The sequence below is a fragment of the Sinocyclocheilus rhinocerous genome, unplaced genomic scaffold (genome assembly GCF_001515625.1).
Source record: "Sinocyclocheilus rhinocerous isolate Xijiao unplaced genomic scaffold, SAMN03320098_v1.1 scaffold1561, whole genome shotgun sequence".
Lineage (NCBI taxonomy): Eukaryota > Metazoa > Chordata > Actinopteri > Cypriniformes > Cyprinidae > Sinocyclocheilus > Sinocyclocheilus rhinocerous.
In genome coordinates this window covers 456,902-475,780 of record NW_015652263.1, presented here as the reverse complement: position 1 = coordinate 475,780, position 18,879 = coordinate 456,902, and the positions used below count along the sequence as shown (strand labels likewise).

General features: G+C 34.9%; 3 protein-coding genes across 8 annotated transcripts in view; 1 reads left to right on the top strand and 2 right to left on the bottom strand.

The window, feature by feature from the left end:
* rap1gap2a (RAP1 GTPase activating protein 2a) overlaps positions 1–6,675 on the top strand; it is a 46,760-nt gene extending 40,085 nt beyond the window's left edge. Inside the window, exons 17-24 of the mRNA XM_016519939.1 lie at positions 310–456; positions 552–667; positions 1,294–1,389; positions 1,634–1,751; positions 2,749–2,848; positions 3,957–4,024; positions 4,480–4,518; positions 5,424–6,675. Coding sequence (XP_016375425.1) covers positions 310–456; positions 552–667; positions 1,294–1,389; positions 1,634–1,751; positions 2,749–2,848; positions 3,957–4,024; positions 4,480–4,488 — 654 coding nt within the window. The 3' untranslated portion in view covers positions 4,489–4,518; positions 5,424–6,675. The remainder of the gene's footprint in view (positions 1–309; positions 457–551; positions 668–1,293; positions 1,390–1,633; positions 1,752–2,748; positions 2,849–3,956; positions 4,025–4,479; positions 4,519–5,423) is intronic.
* Positions 6,676–6,746: 71 nt separating this feature from the next.
* Positions 6,747–8,819, bottom strand: LOC107714160 (uncharacterized). 5 transcript variants are annotated; one of them, XM_016519908.1, is made up of 5 exons: positions 8,324–8,811; positions 7,706–8,041; positions 7,437–7,598; positions 7,237–7,265; positions 6,747–7,142 (listed from the first exon to the last, which is right to left on the bottom strand). In XM_016519908.1, the coding sequence occupies exons 1-5, from the start codon at positions 8,379–8,381 to the stop codon at positions 7,041–7,043; spliced, it is 687 nt and encodes a 228-aa protein (XP_016375394.1). In that variant the 5' UTR covers positions 8,382–8,811; the 3' UTR covers positions 6,747–7,040. The 5 variants fall into 5 exon arrangements, with proteins under 5 accessions (XP_016375394.1, XP_016375397.1, XP_016375396.1 ...); XM_016519911.1 differs by having other exon boundaries at positions 7,437–7,589; positions 8,324–8,810; XM_016519910.1 differs by having other exon boundaries at positions 7,437–7,592; positions 8,324–8,807.
* Positions 8,820–14,117: 5,298 nt separating this feature from the next.
* Positions 14,118–18,879, bottom strand: part of tsku (tsukushi small leucine rich proteoglycan homolog (Xenopus laevis)) — an 8,711-nt gene continuing 3,949 nt past the window's right edge. The window contains exons 1-2 of one of the 2 annotated variants that reach the window (XM_016519938.1): positions 16,845–16,959; positions 14,118–15,697 (exon numbers count right to left, since the gene is read on the bottom strand). In XM_016519938.1, the coding sequence (XP_016375424.1) occupies positions 14,648–15,691 (1,044 nt within the window). In that variant the 5' untranslated portion in view covers positions 15,692–15,697; positions 16,845–16,959 and the 3' untranslated portion in view covers positions 14,118–14,647. Of the gene's footprint in view, positions 15,698–16,844; positions 16,960–18,879 lie in introns of those variants that run through there. The other variant, XM_016519937.1, reaches the window with a different exon arrangement.

Sequence of the window (18,879 nt, the reverse complement as noted above, 5' to 3'; positions counted from 1 at the left end):
TGGTGTGTAGCTCCACCTACTGGTTGTTCATGTTAATACAATTGCATTTTTCAAACTCCATCATCTTTATTATGGGTAGTTTTAGGGCTAATATAAAAAAAAATTTTTTTTCATAAAAGTAATAAAATAAGTCATTTAAGATAAATTATTAACCAGCTAATATAAATAATGCACATATAAACCTAAACTGTGACATACGTTCTTATTTCTCTTTATTTGCCAATACAAATATATTTGTAATCATGCTTATTGCAGTTTTGCATTTTCTGTTCCTCTCTTACCCTCTTCCTCTGTCTCTGTCTCTGTCAGAGGGCCATGCGTGTGAGGAGCCACTCTATGGAGACGATGGTGACTCATAAACACAAGAGTCCTGGAGTGGTGGCAGGGGTCCCGTCCAGTGTGAGCGGTGGAGGACTCCAGCAGAATAACATGGAGTGCACCAAGAGCACCTTCACTGTACTTCCATTATTTTCATTTATTCAGATTAAATTCTTATCTCATCCAGTGTATTATTATTATAGAGCTGAGCTTTGTGTGTTTGTGTTTGTCAGCCTCCAGCGCTGTCTGCAAAATCTCCATTAAAGAGTCCAGTAAAGCGGCGCTCTGGTCTGTTCCCCAGACTGCACTCCAGCACAGAAAGTCCAACTGAGAAACATCCATCTCGCAGGTAAACAAATATACATACAATTTTATACATTACTCCAGTCTTTAGTGTCACATGATCATTCAGAAATCATGATAATATGTTGATTTGCTGATCAAGAAACATTTCTCATTATTATCAATGTTGAAAAGTTTTTCTGCTTTACATTTTGTGTGTGTCTGTGAAAACTGATACACTACCATTCAAAAGTCGAGGTATGCATGATTTAAAAAAGGGAGAACAACATTAATTAATACTTTTATTCAGCAAGGACACATTAAATGGATCAAAAGTGACAGTAAAGACATTTCTAATGTTACAAAAAATTATATTTCAAATGAATGCTGTTCATTGACCTTTCTATTCATCAAAGAATCCTGAAAAATGTATCACAGTTTTTACAAAAATATTAAGCAGCAAAAACTTTTTAACATTGATAATAATAGGAAATATTAAAAATCGAGTACCAATAATAATTGAGCACCAAATCAGTGTATTATAATGATTTCTGAAGGATCGTGTGACACTGAAGAATGGAGTAATGACTGCTGAAAATTCAGCAATGATGTGTTTGTCTGTATGTATGTACATTTTTTGTGCATTAGTATTTCAGAAAAGCACTACATAAACTGTACTCTGTGTTTTTGTAGTGACCAAAAAGCAGAAGTGTTACCTCACTCGCAGGATGTGAGGTCAGAGACGTCATCCAATCCGAGTTCACCAGAGATCTGCCCAAGCAAAGAAAGGTGGGTTGCATTTGGTTTCTCAATTTGAGTTCCTCAGGTACAGAAGATGTGAGTGCAGTGTTGGAGTGTTTTGACATTTGCTGAATCAGATATGTAGTCGGGCTTTATTTTTAAATCCTTTTCCAGCACCTTCACTTTTAGCAATGTATGTGAAAGGGTATTTCTTTCTCCTTCATAGTTCTTCAGTAAACAAAAAACTGGATTTCTGTTGTGTAATCTCTGTCCCGTTGGTTTGGTCCTGCAGGCCATTTGTGAAGCTGAAAGAGTGTAGCGGCAGAGCTAATATCTCCCGATCTTCCTCCAGCACCAGCAGCTTCAGCAGCACAGCAGGGGAGGGAGACGGACTGGAGGACCTGGAAATGGTGACACACACTTACACACACACACAGAACAGTTCTGTTGAGATTCAAGAGATGCACTGCAAAAAAACAACAACAGTATTTCAGTAACAGTGACAGTATATATTATCTCAGCATCCTTAAACCTTGAGTACTTGAGAAGCAAAACTGCACAAGATCTTATGATGTAATATATATACATATATAATGGAATATATATATATATATATATATATATATATATATATGTATGTATATATATTTAGTACTTTTAATATATATACATTTATTTATTTATCATAATATGATAGATGTGAAAATATTATTACAGTTTAAAATAACAGTTGCCTAATATAATATACCTTAAAATATCATTTACCTATATATATATATATATATATATATATATATATGATTTAGTTTTAATGTAAGCCTAACAACATTTAATGAAATTTATGCTTAAAACAAGTTTGTCATTTTGACAACTGAGTTTTAAAAGGAAAAAATAAAAAAGTAAGTGATTTTTTTAAGGATGTTTCTATTTTTCTTTTAAGCTGTAAAACAACTAAATGATTATGAAAATTATTTTTGCAGTGTGTTTCTTACTCTAGCAAAGCTCTTGAGATAATTACCTCACATAAGCTCACTGTGAAAAAATTCACTTATGCTTGAGTCACGTCTAGGTGTTTTTTTTAAATTGGAAAGCAAGACAAAATGATTAAGAAATTTTTTTTTTGCAGTGTGTTTCTTTCCCTTTCAAAGCTCCTGTAGATAATCACCTCAGATAAGCTCACTATGAAAACAATTCAATTATGCTTCAGAAACTTCCTGTACACAGCTGCTTTGCAGTCACACACTAAATGGCCCTTTGCATTGATTCAGTAAGCCTGACATTTGTCGATATACCTAATTACTGCTGTACAGCTAGTTCTAGGACAATCTATAGCGATGATGGTACTAGTATTACCATTACCTCTGCAGATTACTCAGTCTGTCATTTGCTGTGTGTTGTGTCCTGTAGAGCAGTCACCCCTCCACGGCTTCATCTGTGTACAGTCCATCTCTCAGCGTGGAAAGCCAGACCTCTGGAACGCCACTGATCATGTGCCGCAGTCCCACAGGTGAAATAAGCAATCATACACAATAAAAATAAATTGAAGCAATCATACACTGCACAGCCAAAAGTAAGTGGACACCTGAAAACCACTCACATGTGCTTGTTGAACATATTTCATTAATAAGCAATCGGTAATAGTTGAAATAGGATAGGAACTATTTCATCTTTAGCTCTTTAGAACACTGTTTTCTGTAATTGCAATAAAGCTGTAAATATAAATAAAATAAAAAATAAATATTGAAAAACTTCAATAATGAAAAATTGCTGAAAATGCACTCACACTTGGTTTGTATAAATGAGTTTGTTTCTACATTGGAATAGATTTAGATAAATTTAGCATTACATCACTTGATCACCAGCATATTTGTTTAGAACTGTTTTTGCTTGTATGGTGCTTGATCTGTGCATATTTCTCTACTGATTCAGATGTGACAACTTTTTTACTGAACAATGTAATATTATGGATATTACGGAAGCAACGGATTGAAATAAAAAATGTGATGATGGATTTGTTTCTTACAAACATGCAGCTTTTTGCTTCACAAGACATTAAATGATGGACTGAAGATTTGTGGTTTACTTGTGGATAATTGTGATGTTTTTATTTGCTGTTTGGACTCTCGTTCTGACGGCACCCATTCACTGCAGAGGATCCATTGATGAGCAAGTGAAGTAATGCTAAATTTCTCCAAATCTCTTCAGATGAAGAAACAAACTCATCCACATCTTGGATGGCCTGAGGGTGACAAAATTTTCAGCAAATTTTTATTTTTGAGTCAACTATTACTTGAAAATTTGAAATGTTGAACATTAGAATGTTAAAAATGTTAACTAAAATAAACAAGTATTTGGCTAAAAGTAATTGAACCCCTAAAAAAAACAGACCCATATATGCTTGTTGAACATTTCTCATTAAAACCATTAATAGGAAATTGGTAATAGTTGAAATAGTCAGACTCGCATTTAAAATAGTCTGACTTGTCAGTTAAAAGGTGGTGTCCACATACAGTATTTGTGGCTATGAGATGTGCATAAACATGAGTATACTTGCATGCACACACAAATGCTTGCACTTGGCACAAAAACAATAACTCGCCTGTTGTTTTTCTTAGATGGAAAGAACAAAACTTCACCAAGGTCAAACTTGAAATTCCGCTTTGACAAACTGAGCCACTCCACTGTAAGTACTGTGTTCTCGAATAACCTTTCATATTGACTGGGCGTATTTTGAAATCGGTTTCAAAGTCGGTTGTTTTATAGTAGATCAGATTATCAACAATGCAGATGTTTACATTTACATTTAGTCATTTTGCAGATGCTTTTATCCAAAGCGACTTACAATTGGGGAATACATAAAGTGATTCTTCTTAAAGAGGCAAACAGACACAGAAAGTGCTTGTGATACCAAGTTTTAGGCATTGTTCAAATAAGTACAAGCTAGAAAGGGAAGGAATAAATAAATAAAGAGAAAGACACATTTTTTATGTTGAAATGATAACAGTGTGTATGTTACTCTTGTTTTTGAAGTGCAAGTGCATTTGTTATAAGTCTGTAACAGTGCATTTGATTCCATTTGTAAACTGAATAATGAGATTGGAATTCGTTCACTAGAATAATCATTTTCCTTTCTTTCAGGGTCATTAGGTCAGACAGAAGCCACTGCATGGACAAAAGGTACTTTGCATATTACTGTACTTACATATCTTTAAGCTAGGTATAGATACATCTTGAAATACAAACTTGCATAAAATATAAATCATAAATATAAATAAATATAAAAAATTTGATCACATTTTAATTATTTCGCATAAAAATGAATGCGAATCAAGGTTTGAAGTGAAAAAATGAATTTTGTTAGAAAGTACAGTATATACAGTATAGAAAGAATAATAACTATTTCTCCTTTTACTCATCAGAACAAGTAGAAATACTGAAATATTGTTAATAATAATAAATAAATCAATAAATGAGTCATCATTTCCAGTTTAGCCCCTTTTAATGCTAATAATGGAATGTTAAATGGTGCTAAATTAATTACCTTTTTTTCTAAGAAATCACAAAGGATTTTCATCTGTGTTGTTACTATGAACTAAAACTATTACAAAATAGTTTTTGTTAATTGAAATAAAGCTAAAATAAAAAAAAAGAGATAAATAATAAATATTAAATGAAACGCATAAACTTGCAAATTAAGAAATGTTGTTTTGGTAAGTAACTGAAACAAGTTTTGAGTTCTAAAATGACTAAAACAATTTTTTTTTATATATATAGGCCTATGTTATTTTATTTTTTAGAAATATTTATTAAAAATAAATTAAAACTTAATAGAAATATTAAAAACTAATAAAATGACAAAAAGCTCATAACAAAATTAATTAAAATTACATTAAAAAATATAAATTTAGCTGTTTTTATATATATGTGAGAAATAGTGGCTCTACATAGTACTTGGTGTCAGATCAAAAAGAAAAGAAAGGGTTTCACTCATCCCCATTTGAATTTTATATGTACTTTATTAAATCTGTGGACTTTTAAAAGTACCATAGTTTACCCAGTGTGTCTGTTCTTTGTCTTTCTAGGCAGTGACTTTGAATGGATTTTTATAGATTGGAGGAAAAAGGGACCATTTTCTCTTGCTAATGCAACAGTTATCACTCTCCAACATAATACACAACTGAACACTATTGTAAGAACTGATCCTACAAACACACAAAAATGGTTCAGAGGACAGAAATGAACGCCAGTCTTAGTAGAAAAAGCAACAAATGTCTCTGTTTTTCCAACATTTTAAATGTAGTGCTCAAACAAGTGTTGAAAACTATCCTTGCCTAACTGCAATTGCTTTCTAGACAGATGCTCAATATTAACACAGCCACTTGAAATACTTGAAGAGTTCTCAGTCATTAAATGTTACAAGAGATACGGACTACAAAATAGCATTATAAGCTCCTGTACTGTGCTGAGTCTTTTACAGAGATTACGGGTCGTTTTGAGTCTTGTAACACATCGCCCATCAGTGTAAGCCTTAAAATGCTATAGAGAACTATGCTCTGCTGAAGACTGAGTTCTGTTATTTTTGAGTGATGTGAAAAGGTCGAATTCACCTTTCCTGAGGGTAACCAAAGATGAAGATTGCCATGGTTTATTTGTGGTAAAGGGGAAAGGTTTGAACAAAAAAACATATTTCATGGATGGCGAAGACACATTTTATTATATTTTTTAAGTAAAATCTGTCTGTTCATTTCAGCGTATATTTATTTCTCTAAATAAAGACTTCAGTATATTTGTTCAACACCAATGTTATTGAACAGATATATTTGTACAATTGAACTTAAAAAATGAAATTATATACTTTAATAAATTTCATTTTGAGCTCTCAAACACACTTGAGAAAGCACAGACACATAAACATGGTTTTTCTTACTTTCAGACTTGTGGATGTACAAAAAGGTCCTTTTTTTGTAAATGCTTTGTTATTCAATTATGGCTGGCAGAATCATTTTTGAAGGATTTTCTTTGGAAATTATGTTATTTATTTACATATGTGTGTCTCTCCTTATTCCTCATGATTCAGTTGTTAGTTTTCAGCCGTACTCATTAGTGAGGGCATTAGATTGCAGAGAGCGAGTTAAATATTCTTGTACAATAGTGCCAAACTTTGCCATAAAACGTGTTGGCATATATGTTTGTACTGCCATAATTTATTGCTTTTAAAAACTGTTGATGTTACGTAAAAAAAAAAATACACAGAGTCAAATAAAAATAATGTAAAAGATTATGTATATGTATATTTGGTTATGGCATGTGCCATTAAGAATTTATTATAAACAATAAAATGTATTTTGTGTCAAATACCAGTCTGTTGTGAAAAACATTTGAAATAGGAGTCCAATGCAATTTTCTCAGATATGTCTTCTTTTATTTCAGGTACAACCACACGTTTTATATACAAAATGCACACATTGTACAGTCATATCTGGAAGCACAACAACATTTAATATGGCTTTACAACTACTGTATATTAAATCAAAGTGTAACATTGCTAGCATTCACATTTCAAAGTCAAGCTGATATCTTTTCAATCTTGTTGTCTAACTTTGCAACTGTACTGCCACTATGTTTACAGTCATATTTGCTCTGGTATTGAAAATAACCCACAGCTACATGAGAGATTGAAATGCAAGATGTTTTTGTGTTCAGGAGAAATGCACAGAGGAATAGACAGTTGGCTCAGACACTTGTTTTGGATGATCATTCTGCCACCTTGAATCGTTCACTGCAACTTCTGCATACACCAACTGCACAAATAATGACAAGTAAAGAAATTGACCATATTGACTGATTAAACAAATCAGATTCTTATCAAAACACACAATGTACTGAGATACTTACGTCCTTTTTTGGTTTCACTCTAGCTGCAACTAGAACAAGAAAAGTACTTTTTTTTTTAAAAATCAGAATTTTATATTTTTATAATTAAAATTTTAGATTAAATAAAAAATTACATGTAAATTATATTTATTAATTTTAATTAAATGTATTAATCATTTAAACTGTATGACATATTTGCAGAACATGGAGTTGAATCTTACAGGACGTGCGGGGGCGAGGCGGGACAGGGGGTGGTGGTGGATGATGATCCCGGGTGAGACACCAAACAAATCCCAAAACAACAGGAAAACACATCAAGGCACCAAAACAAAGCAGGACTCTATGAGAGATGCTTCTGCCTGATGAGTCTGCTGCTGCTGCTGGCCAAAAATAAAGATAGATACTTTCTCATTTTAGCAATATACTGTATGCAAATTATGAAACCAAAAAAATGTATTATTTCAAACCAACAGCATGCATATGTATATACCTGCAGTCACATTAACATATGTCACATGTCCACTGCTAGTGATATTCTGAGGCCAGGATATCAAGCACTTGTATGCTCCAGCATCTGACTGGTTGATGTTGTGAATGTGGAATAACAGATGTGTGCTACTGGCTGTTGAGCTGGAACTGGACATCTCGATTCGTTCAGAGGGAATGAGGGAAGTAAATCCTACTGTGTCCAGTTCCTGGAAAACCCATCCTCCAGTCCAGCCAGCAAGCCCACAGTGTTGCACTTCACAGCTCAACTGGAGACTGCAGCCCTCCGCCACAAACTTTGTAGCACGACTTGCTCGAACAGATGAGCACAGTTCACATACTGAAATGAGAATAAAACAAGCGAGTTGAGTTTTTAGTTACACAAAGCACTTTTGGACTTTGTACAAACTGTCTTATTATGGAGCCCTTGAAGTGACTTACGAGAAATATATAAGTTGTACAAAATATTCAAATAAACCGGAAACCATAACACGACAGCATTAAAAGGAAATGTGAATGTTTACAATACTAAAACATTATTTAGAGTCATGAAAATAAACATCAATTTTAAGTGCTTTTGAAAGTGCAGCCGCTTTAACGGTGAATTTGAGAAGTGACTTACCTTTTACGATACACAAAAATGGCAGTAACGTCAAGGAACACCTGTAAGCTCTTTTCATCCTTTATACTATTTCCATACTATCTGTCGAATGTCCTTGCAGCCACCGAACAGATTTGGAAGAGTTTTACAGTCAACAGCCGACTTTTCAGTCAAGTCTCCGGGGCAGAACAACAAAAAGGTACGTTAAGTTCTTCTAAACTCTTCCTAGCTCCGTAAACACCCACTCTCTTTATTCACTGCAGGAAAATTGACTCCCCTTTCCGTTTAATTGCGGTTCATCTGGCAACTCCAGCAGTATTGTAAGCATTTACTTGAGGAAGGAAATGCAAGCTCGCCACAAAGTCGGGAAACCTCTATCATATATTTCCTGCTGGAGTAGGGAATTCTCTCTGTTGACGTTCCATTATAACTGGACTGAAACTAGGACACAAATGCTGGGATCTAGATAGACTAACGTTGCTAAAATGTGAATATTTACTTGTAATGTGATTATGTGGTCTGTCCAGCTGTGATATTGCAAATTTTGCATTGGGCACTTTGGGAAGGAAATTAAACAACCAAGAACAGGTATAAAAGGCTTTCCCCCAATTTTTTATTTATTTATGTATTTATTTTAATGCAGTCGATATTTCATTTTCTTTCTGTTGATGTTTATGCTGTTTAGACTGTATTACCATACTACGACTACTATTACTAATAACAATAATCATTTTCATAGTATTTTAATACTAAAAATAGAATCAGATTCTTCAAATCTGAATATCCTTAAAATAAGATATATTTATGTGAGAAGAAAAAAAGGAAAAATAAAGACATTAAGAAAATATAGAATGGGCCTATAAATATTTTTCTTATAATTCTGCTGTAGCCACAAGGTGGTGCTCAAAGTAAAATAGTTTCTCAGTAGTTTGCTGGGAAGTCTGTACTATGGTTGAGGCAAAAAGGGGCATGTGCAGGCAATTACACAGCTGCTGCAGATAAAAGCCAAGTTTAAACAGAACCTGCTGCTGCTGCTCTGTTTCTTTAAGACAAATGATCTTTACATTGTCTTGATATGCAATACATTACACTTGATAAATTTACTTTCGAGATCTCTAAAACAAGTCAAATTCATATGACCTAGAAAGGAGCCTTGAATGTTAAGGTTGCAGAGTTAAAGGTTTCAGATTGAGATCCTTTGAGTAGAACCCAATCAAATGTTTAATGAAAATTCTGTCATTATTTACTCACCCTCATGCCGTTCCAAACCTGTATTCTGTTATTTATGTGACAAATGTGCACATTAACTGTAATATGGAAAGATTTTTTCAAAACAACTTATTTTTTGTTCTAAAGAAGAAAGTCATACAGGTTTAGAATTTACAATGTTGGGTGAACTATCACTTGAAGCAACAAATGAGGCTCGGGCAGCATTTTGGCAAAGGGAGACTCCCTCAGAAGGTTCCTTTGAGCTGTGCGATTGTTTCCTGCAGCGAGTAACTTGAGTCAACAGACCTTAATGGTAACCAGATGTGTAGGACGTCAGTGTGGGCTTACAATCTCAGGATATGTCTGTTTTTCTTCGAAAGCCCGTGGTACAACACCAACCCTAAGTTACGCAAGTGCTAACGTATCATTTAACCATTTAGTTGAGTCATATTAATATAAGCTTGTACGTGCAGAAGAACTTTTGTAAACGTCCCTTTTACAGGTCTGAAAGTGAATCTGATATTCAGTCTTTATTGTTATCAGTCAAAACAGGAAACTGGACATTGACCACCCAGGAATGAGTGCGTGCTTGTCAACCCACATGGCTTAAAGCAGATAAGTAAAAGCAAACACTCACAGGTCTGTGCTCAGGAGCAAACAACAGTGTATAATTGAATAAATGGCGATTTTGGCCATGTTTTTGATGCATACAGTGTCATACAGGACAAAGGAATTTGCTAAGCTCAAAGCCATGTACTGAACAAATCATTTTTGTTCACAAATGAAAAGGCAGATTAGTGTCCTCTGAATGGTTCAGTCCCAAGAAAGAATGGTTTCTTGGCAGTACAGATTGCTCCATGATCAGATTACTCCGTAGGCACGTCCTCAGCCTTCATTGAATATGCAACAAGGCTCTTTTTTTTCTCTAGTGATGAGAACAGGCCCTCTGAGGTTTCTTGAATCCATGCTGCAGAGGTATGCAAAAAATGACAAGTGTATGATGGTATTGCACTAATGCATTACATGGAATGTAAACATCATTAGGTGGTCAGCACCTCTCAAGGGAGTTTAGCTACATCAAATGTTCTGTTCTGACACAAAACACTAACCCGGTTGAGTGTGACGTGTGAACACAGAGCCTGGTGTGTCTATTCTGGTGCACAATAAAGCTTTTCTCTTGCACGCAGTGTTACAGTGAGAAAGCCTCTATTGTGCTGGTTTTCTGACTGATACTGTGAGACTGTGGGTCTTTAACAAAAGGGAATGAAGATGACTGTACTGTGCGTGACTCCAGCAGCAACTTGAGAATGAAACTTCTGTGCACTGCCACACACTCAAGTATGGAAAACCCCCCCCAAAAAAATTAAACCGTAATTGTGACTTTTTATTTCACAATTCAGACATTTTTATCAAAAATTTTAATTGTGAGATATAAACTCATAATTAAGAGAAAAAACCCTCAGAACTACAAGATTTTTTTTTTTTTAGAATTACAAGTTTATATCTCAGTTCTGAGTTTATATCATAATATATATGACTTTATATCAAATTTAGCTTATATCCTATTTTCTCAGAATCGCGGAAAAACTTTACAAGTGAAATTTACAAGTCGCAGTTACCTTTTTTCATTTTTTTAATGTTGGAAACAAAAAAAACTGTGAGATGTAAACTAAGAATTTTTGTCAGAATTGTAAGAAAAGTCAGAATTGTGAGGAAAAAGTCTGAATTATGAGATTAAAATGTTGCACTTACTTTTTTTTTTATTCATGTGGCAGAAATGGGCTTCCATACTTTAGAGAATATTTAGAGGAGGGAAAAACACTGTTTTAAGGATGTGAAATCCAGAGAAGGATGTTGTTTGCTTTTTATGGGGTGTTTTTTTTTTATAAAAAGCTTGGTCAACTAGATATCAGCCAAGAATAATTACAGGCCCGCCTTTGTTTATTCGAAGAAACACATGAGAACTTTAATTTGTTTGTACTGTGTACACAACCTGATCTCCTGAGAAATAAAAACAATATTACGAGGTGGGGATTTTGTATGAATTCATATGATGTGAATCAAACACATCGCATGAAAACAAGAAGTTGGAGTGGATCATGTGGCTTGTTTTATGTGCGTGTGTAGTGCAGTTTTTCTGCGCAAGACTGTAATTTTAAACCTGCAACTATGAAATAGATTTCATATTTTGTCTCTCAAACTTTTTTCTGAATCCGAAATGGAAATCAATAGCAGCACACTGTCTGAAATAAGCACTAGTATAGCACATTGTAAGAATGCTTTTCTAATGAAAAATTCATGAGATTTTCATAGGTGAAATGTGACCATGGCTGCATTTTTCTGGCTTCATTCCATTGTTGTTTGTGTTGGTTCCAGGCACTGAACCCTTTTAATCTGACTCAAATGTGATTGCTCGTTCTGTATCGATTCTCTTTCGCTTTTAGTTTGCATCAGGTGTTTGGCATTGGGCCATTGTCTTTGCTCTAGCAATAAATATTGAACTTTTAGCCTTGAATTAACTGGACACTGGGAATCTGGTTGAGAGAGTTTATTAAGACTACAGGATTTAACATTGTTGGTGTTTACAAGTGGAGACTGAGATTTTTTAGGGTTTTCATGTCAACATTGGCTCTTTCCCTAATGAACTGTGGCTTGGATTGATTATGCCATATCAGATGGTTCACCTAAGGCCCATTTCATTTCTGTCCTTATCTAAAGTGAGAGCAAGTGATATGAGACACTAATAGATTTATGATGGCTTACATGCAGTATAGTACACACAAGTAGGAGAATTCACTGTAGTTCATAACCCAATGAACTGTGTCCCATAACTGCTTACATCATCATGTCTAGTACAACCTCTCACATGTAAGGCAAGTTGAGGCTCATGAAAGGCAAGGAAGATAAGCAGCGTCTGTTCTAAATCAAATTTAGCAATTCATTGTGACCATGTACAATGTTAACAGAACAGTAAAGGTTAATGCTGGTTTGTTTGGATTTGTTAAGTAGGTCAGTGCAGTACAGTTGACTTACCAATGTCAACAAATAAGAAATCAACCACTCCTCCTTATTGCTTTGTATAAGCTATCATTTTTCAAAGAATGTAAGAATAAACATTGAATATCTTCTATTAAAATAGATTGCTAGAATCTTAATCTTTCGAAATTAGCAGCAATATTATTATCATTCGCACAGAACGCGTTTTTGTTTAAAAGCGTGCGATGTAGCGTCTGCAGTTTTTCTATGTAAACATGCATGATGGACGTCTGAATGTTGCACATGTTAAAAGCACGTGAAAAAACACGTGAACCCTCCCTAATCTGGTTTGCAATTGGTCTCATATTTTCTTTTTATTCACTTGCATACTAATTTGTGATTGGTCTTCTTATTTACACAGAACTAAAGCTATTCTTTTGCTGCCGTACAGCAATGGTATTTCCTTCAGGAAATGCTAAACTAGTTTATTTTGAAGGATTTCATGATAACATTCATTGACTGTTTGTTCTTGACTGTTGTTCCTCTTTGGCCCACGTTTATTTACATGACTTATTTATCCTGAGCATGGCAGAGAGCGCAAAAGTGATGAAGAGAAAGTTTAGCTGTTAAGTAAACCTTTTTTTTCTCCACTAAGCTTTTGTGTAGAAAAGAGGGGGATGTGTCTTTGGCATTAGTCTCCTAGAATTTCAAAGAGCTGGATCTTGGCAATAATTCAGAGCAGCTAAGGGGATATATGAATACTTGGCCTGTGAGGCCTACAAGCCTAAAGCCTCGCAGGCTGAAGTCATCTGTTCCAATTCAGCCATCAAGTCTTCTGTTCGCCTAAAACTGCTGTCCATGGTTAGTCTGAGAGAATGGATAATGCCTTATTCTTGTAAAAAAAAGTGTGGGATAAAACACTGGGTGTTTTTTTTTTAATAAACAAATCATGGCTGTCTGAGTGTGTTAAACTGAAGAGAACCACATTAGCGAGGCCTGCATTATGACTAAATGCACTAATGGATAATGCCTTATTCTTGTAAAAAAAAGTGTGGGATAAAACACTGGGTGTTTTTTTTTTTTATAAACAAATCATGGCTGTCTGAGTGTGTTAAACTGAAGAGAACCACATTAGCGAGGCCTGCATTATGACTAAATGCACCGAGTGACTCAGAAAGTTGTGCCGAAAGACACGTCAGCCCTGGCTTAACTTTGGAAGTTTTGATACAGTTTAGAGAAATGAGCATTAAATCACAAGATTGAACACAAACACAGTTATGTGTAAAGTTGATTATCTTTTATTAGGAGTATAATTTTGTACAAACATAAAACATACCTCAGCTCACATGATGAACAATCATCATGCGTTTTTTTGTTTTTGTTTTTAATCCATACAAATCTCATAAAAAGTGCAAAATTTCAGATCAAGTAAATGTCTGTGAAATGACGATTTAGGAATTATAAAGAGATGTGAACTCATTAATGTTACATTTCAGTCAAGTATCAGTCTGAGTGATGTGTAGAATAAAATATTTTGTAGTTTGTAAATTATATTTTAGGTTCAGTATTAGGAAAACTTTTCACTGACATATTAATAAATTACATTTAAATTCTTAAATTCCACATTGTATTTTATCCTTTGTGCTTCAGTCAAAAATGCCCCATTTTAAACCATGTAAAACACCTAAATTAAACGCGCCAAATTTTATTGCCCATCAGTCATTTAAAATTGATCATAAGGGGGCATCCAAACATTAGAAACATATAATTCCAAAATACTTACTACTAAATGAATTACAATTTAAGGCACCACGACTTCTAAATTGACATGCGACACTGGTGTGTTTGTACAAAGTGTTTGTTACAAACATTTAAGACTGTTAGTGTTTAACAAAAAAACATCACATCAGAGCTGACATCACACCGCAAATCTCAGGTTACATATTAAGTAGAAGAACAGAAATGTGGTAACTAAAGTGCATGAGTCATTGTGATGTACTGTGCGTGCTTAAATGTGATGAACACATGTAAAATAATGGACCTTAGTTGGCATAGTATGTGCAAATATGATGCGATCTTGAATTACAAAAAATAAAAGATCTTATGAGATACAAACAAGGCACAGAGATGAGAAAAGGAGTCTTTCCTGGCACTTCAGGCTCATAAGATCATTCCTGCGTTGTCACAGGTAAGTATATCATTAGGTTTGGCTTGTCCAATCTGTCTGTGAAACTGTCCTTGCTTGTGTGTCTTCCAGCAATGCACGTTTGGACCTAAAGTTATGCTCTTTATGCTTGGCATCTGTGTAAAGACGGTCCTTGATAATGGTGTGACAGGAGTATTGGACAAATTGAGCTCTTGTAAAGAGACGAGTCCACTAAATACATCCGGGCTCAACGTCTTGAGCCGGCTGTTGTTTGACAAGTCTAAGACCTGAAGGTTCTTCAAACCTCTAAAAGCACCTGGTTGGATGAGGGTCAGGTCAGACAGGCTGCTAAGAGACAGGTGAACCAGCTCTGTCATCGAATCAAAGGCCCCTGCATCAATGCTGGAGATGAGATTCCCGTCCAGGTTCAGATACTGAAGTGGGATCCCGTTAAGTATCGGCACCTTCTTCAATTGGTTCCCTGCCAGCATAAGACTCTTGATGTTCAATGGATGGCCAGGGGTCTTCCTGGAAACGGAGGTAAGAAGGTTTCGTGACAGGTCCACCATGATTGGTACATCCTGTGCTCTGGTGGTGAAGAGATCAAGACTGAACTCTTTGAATCGGTTTTCACTCAGGTCCAGCTCAACCAGAGGGAGTCCGATGAAGCAGCCGTCGGCGAGATCCTCAAGCGCGTTGTGGCTCAGGTCCAACGTCTCGAGGTAGCGAAGTTTGGAGAACGCTTTGGGACTGACATGTGAAATGAGATTGCCGCTCAGGTCCAGACTAACCAAGGTGGTGTAACCTGGTCCTGAGAGCATCGAGTCGCTGATGGAGGTGATGGAGTTTAAGGAGAGGTCGAGATGGGATGTGTCCAGAGGGATGGGGACAGGAGCGTTCCCAGGGCCAATTCCACTGCAGTCCACTTTGGTAAGGCTGAAACTGTCAAAGAGGCCAAAGCTCTCCACTTCACACCGACACTGTGGATGGCAGTTCTTCACGGATCCCATGACAGCCAGGCCAAGCAAAGAGAAGAAGAGACACAGCAATGTGGCCATGGTGAGCTATAAAACAAACAAAAAAAAAAAAAACACAGTACAGGGTTTAATTTCACAGTCATAAAAGTCCCAAAACAGAATGAACCAATAAAATTCATCTTCAACCTTTAGTTCCCTATAACTAGTAGTTCCTATAGCTGAGTTCCTATAACTACCCTGTTATCATCAAAACTGAACCATATAACCCACTTCAGTGGTCTTTGAGAGGTTTGAAGAGATTAGTAGTCGCTCATTACATATGGTAAATGTGTAAACCTATGCAGCCAATCATTTACAGCTGCACGTACATGCTTGTCACTCTGGGTCAGTTTATTCATCCGTTACACTAAAAGTATAAATATTCTTCTCTTCTAGTGCAACTCGACAAGTCCTAATTTTTACGCACATTTTCAAAGGATTTGACCTAATTCTTATGACCAAAGAGCCTATTAAATTTGACTTTCTCAATTACAGCAACAACTTGTCATGATTAGAAGGGTGCAATGCTATTAATGGAGAATTTAAGAATGGTTAGCACATAATTATTCAGTTAAAGAATATAGAGAACCTCAAAGACTTTGATGCTTTAATATATACAAACCGGTATTTGAAAATATTACATTAAGTTATCAGGTATTATCCGTCTACATTTATGGTAAATTCTGTAATAATTTAACATTCAAATTTGTAATTCAGGTTATTGAATATGAAAGCAAGATAATAATATAAAAATTATATCCAATAGTATATATTCAATATAAATGATATCAATAAAAAGCCATTACTTCGCTCTTCAGAGTCACATGATCCTATAGAAATAATTGAAATATGCTGTTTTGGTGTTTATGCAAAATTTTACGTTATCAGTGTTGAAAACAGTGCTGTTTTAATATTTTTGTGGAAATCATGATACATATATTCAGGACTCCTGATTAACAGAATTATTTGATTAAATGTTATATTGCACCCTTGCTCAACAAAATTCTTCATTCTCCAAAAAAAAAAAAGAAAGAAAATTTCAAACTTTTAAACAGTAGTGTGTGTGTGTATATATATATATATAAACCTGAATTACACATGTAAATTGTAAATAACTTAATGATTGCTAAAGAAATCAAAGTGCAAAAAATCATTATGGCATCATTATACGCATAAATAATTGAATCTTGCTTACGCGTTTTCATGGAGTATGCAGAAGACTCTCAAAAAGTAGACAGAAGATTTATGTGTCACGCAGGTAGAGATGTTCTCTCTGACTCCAGCTGAACTCTATAAATGCTCCGCCACGCTCTACTGGCGACTTTTATTATCGGACCGCCCAACCATGTGCTCTTTGTTTAACTAAATGACCTGAACTTAAACCTCTTTCAACACTTGGCTCCAGATCTAAATACAAACAATACTGCTGAATCTGGGCATGGGTAAACCTGATTACAAAACAGGTCAAAAGAAACTTGACACGAATCATTAGAACGAAGCAGCAAAAACGACTGAACATTAGTTTGTAAGATTGCGTGTAGTGGTATGTATAAAGATTAACAGAGCCAGCACGCTAGGTACAACGATTACCTCTTCAGTAATCGATTGCATAATAGGTACAATGAAACATTTCACTTACAGTGTGTACACTGACAACAATTTAGTGAGATATAACTGTTAACTTCTAATCTGTGTTACTAACACAATGATAGACATGCTATAAGAAAGTAGTTAAATTAGTTTTTTTTAAAAAGTAGTTAAAAAAAATTGACAACAAAGTGCTACTTAAACTTGATGAATCTGCTTAAATAGGAGTATTTGTTAGGGATATAGACAGACCTATAAACTCAGACATGTCTTTCCTTTTCTGCTCTGGTGACAAAGAGAGACACAGCAGATGTGTTCCTTCTCAAACTGCAAGTACTCTCTTCTCACAGTTGGTCAGTTAGTTTAAAGGAATAGTTCACCCAAAAATGAGAATTTGCTGAAAATTGTCTCACCCTCAGGCCATCCAAGCTGTAGACAAGTTTGTTTCTTCATTGGAACAGATTTGGAGAAATTTTGTATCACTTCACTTGCTCACCAATGGATCGTCTGGAGTAAATGGGTGCCACCAGAATGAGAGTTCAAATGGCTGATAAAAACATTGCAATAATCCACAAGTAATCCACAAAACTCCAGTCCATCAATTAACATTTTGTGCAGCAAAATGTTGCTTGTTTGTAAGGAACAAATCCACCAGTAAGATGTTTTTAACTTCAAACCATTGCTTTCTGCTAAAATATGAGTCCTCTATCCATGATATTGCTTTCTCCAGTGAAAAAGTTGAATCAGTCTGAATCAGAAGAGAAATATGCACAGATCAAGAACCGTTTACAAGAGAAAACAGTCCAAAACAGTTCTAAACAAATATGTCGGTGGATTTTGATGTGAGAGGACAATAGGGGATGGACTTATGGACTCATATTTTTGCCAGAAACAACAGTTTAAAGTGAAAGCATCTTTGTTTCTTACAATCATGCAGCTTTTCACGTCACAAGATGTAAATTAAAGGACTGGAGTCACACTGATTGATTATTGAGATGTTTTTATCAGCTGTCTGGCCTCTCATTCTGACGGCACCCATTCACTGCAGAGGATCCATTGGTAAGCAATAGGGATGTAACGATTCACTCAACTCACGATTCGATTCAATTCACGATTCGATTCACGATTATTATTTTTTTAACAAAATGAGATTTAAGACAAATTATAATTAAATGTGTCCTTTTATTATTGCTTGGACAAAATGTCGCACGTTTCTTTGTGAAATTGAAATATAACACTATAATAATATACTAATATAACACTTGCATATTATTGCTCTTTTGTTGGTTTTGATTGAAGTCGTTTTGGATAAAAGCGTCTGCTAAATGACAAAATTTAAATGTAAATGTAAATAACAAAACTAAATTTAAATTTTAAAACAAACCCCAAATCAAATAAATAAGTAACACAAATAAAATAAATATCTTCATATAAACAAACTAAGGCTTTGTCTGTGCTCTTTCCATTTAAATTTAGTGGCAACCACTGCATTTTAATCATGATCCAAACAAAGATGCTGCATACATGCAACATGAGCATTTTTTTAAATCTAAATTAGGTTGTATAATTTCGAAATTTGAAGCAAAAACAAAATGGTTTGACTTCAGTTTTGTGAAACTATAAATAAAAATATCTGCATGAAA

What these genes read in the sequence shown, in the direction of transcription:
- LOC107714160 (XM_016519908.1), bottom strand. Translation starts at nt 8,381, where the DNA reads ATGAAAAGAGCTTACAGGTGTTCCTTGACGTTACTGCCATTTTTGTGT. An exon ending in ATTTTTGTGTATCGTAAAAG is followed by an intron (nt 8,042 to 8,323) that starts GTAAGTCACTTC and finishes TTCTCATTTCAG; the next exon opens with TATGTGAACTGTGCTCATCT. An exon ending in GCCTCGCCCCCGCACGTCCT is followed by an intron (nt 7,266 to 7,436) that starts GTAAGATTCAAC and finishes TTCTTGTTCTAG; the next exon opens with TTGCAGCTAGAGTGAAACCA.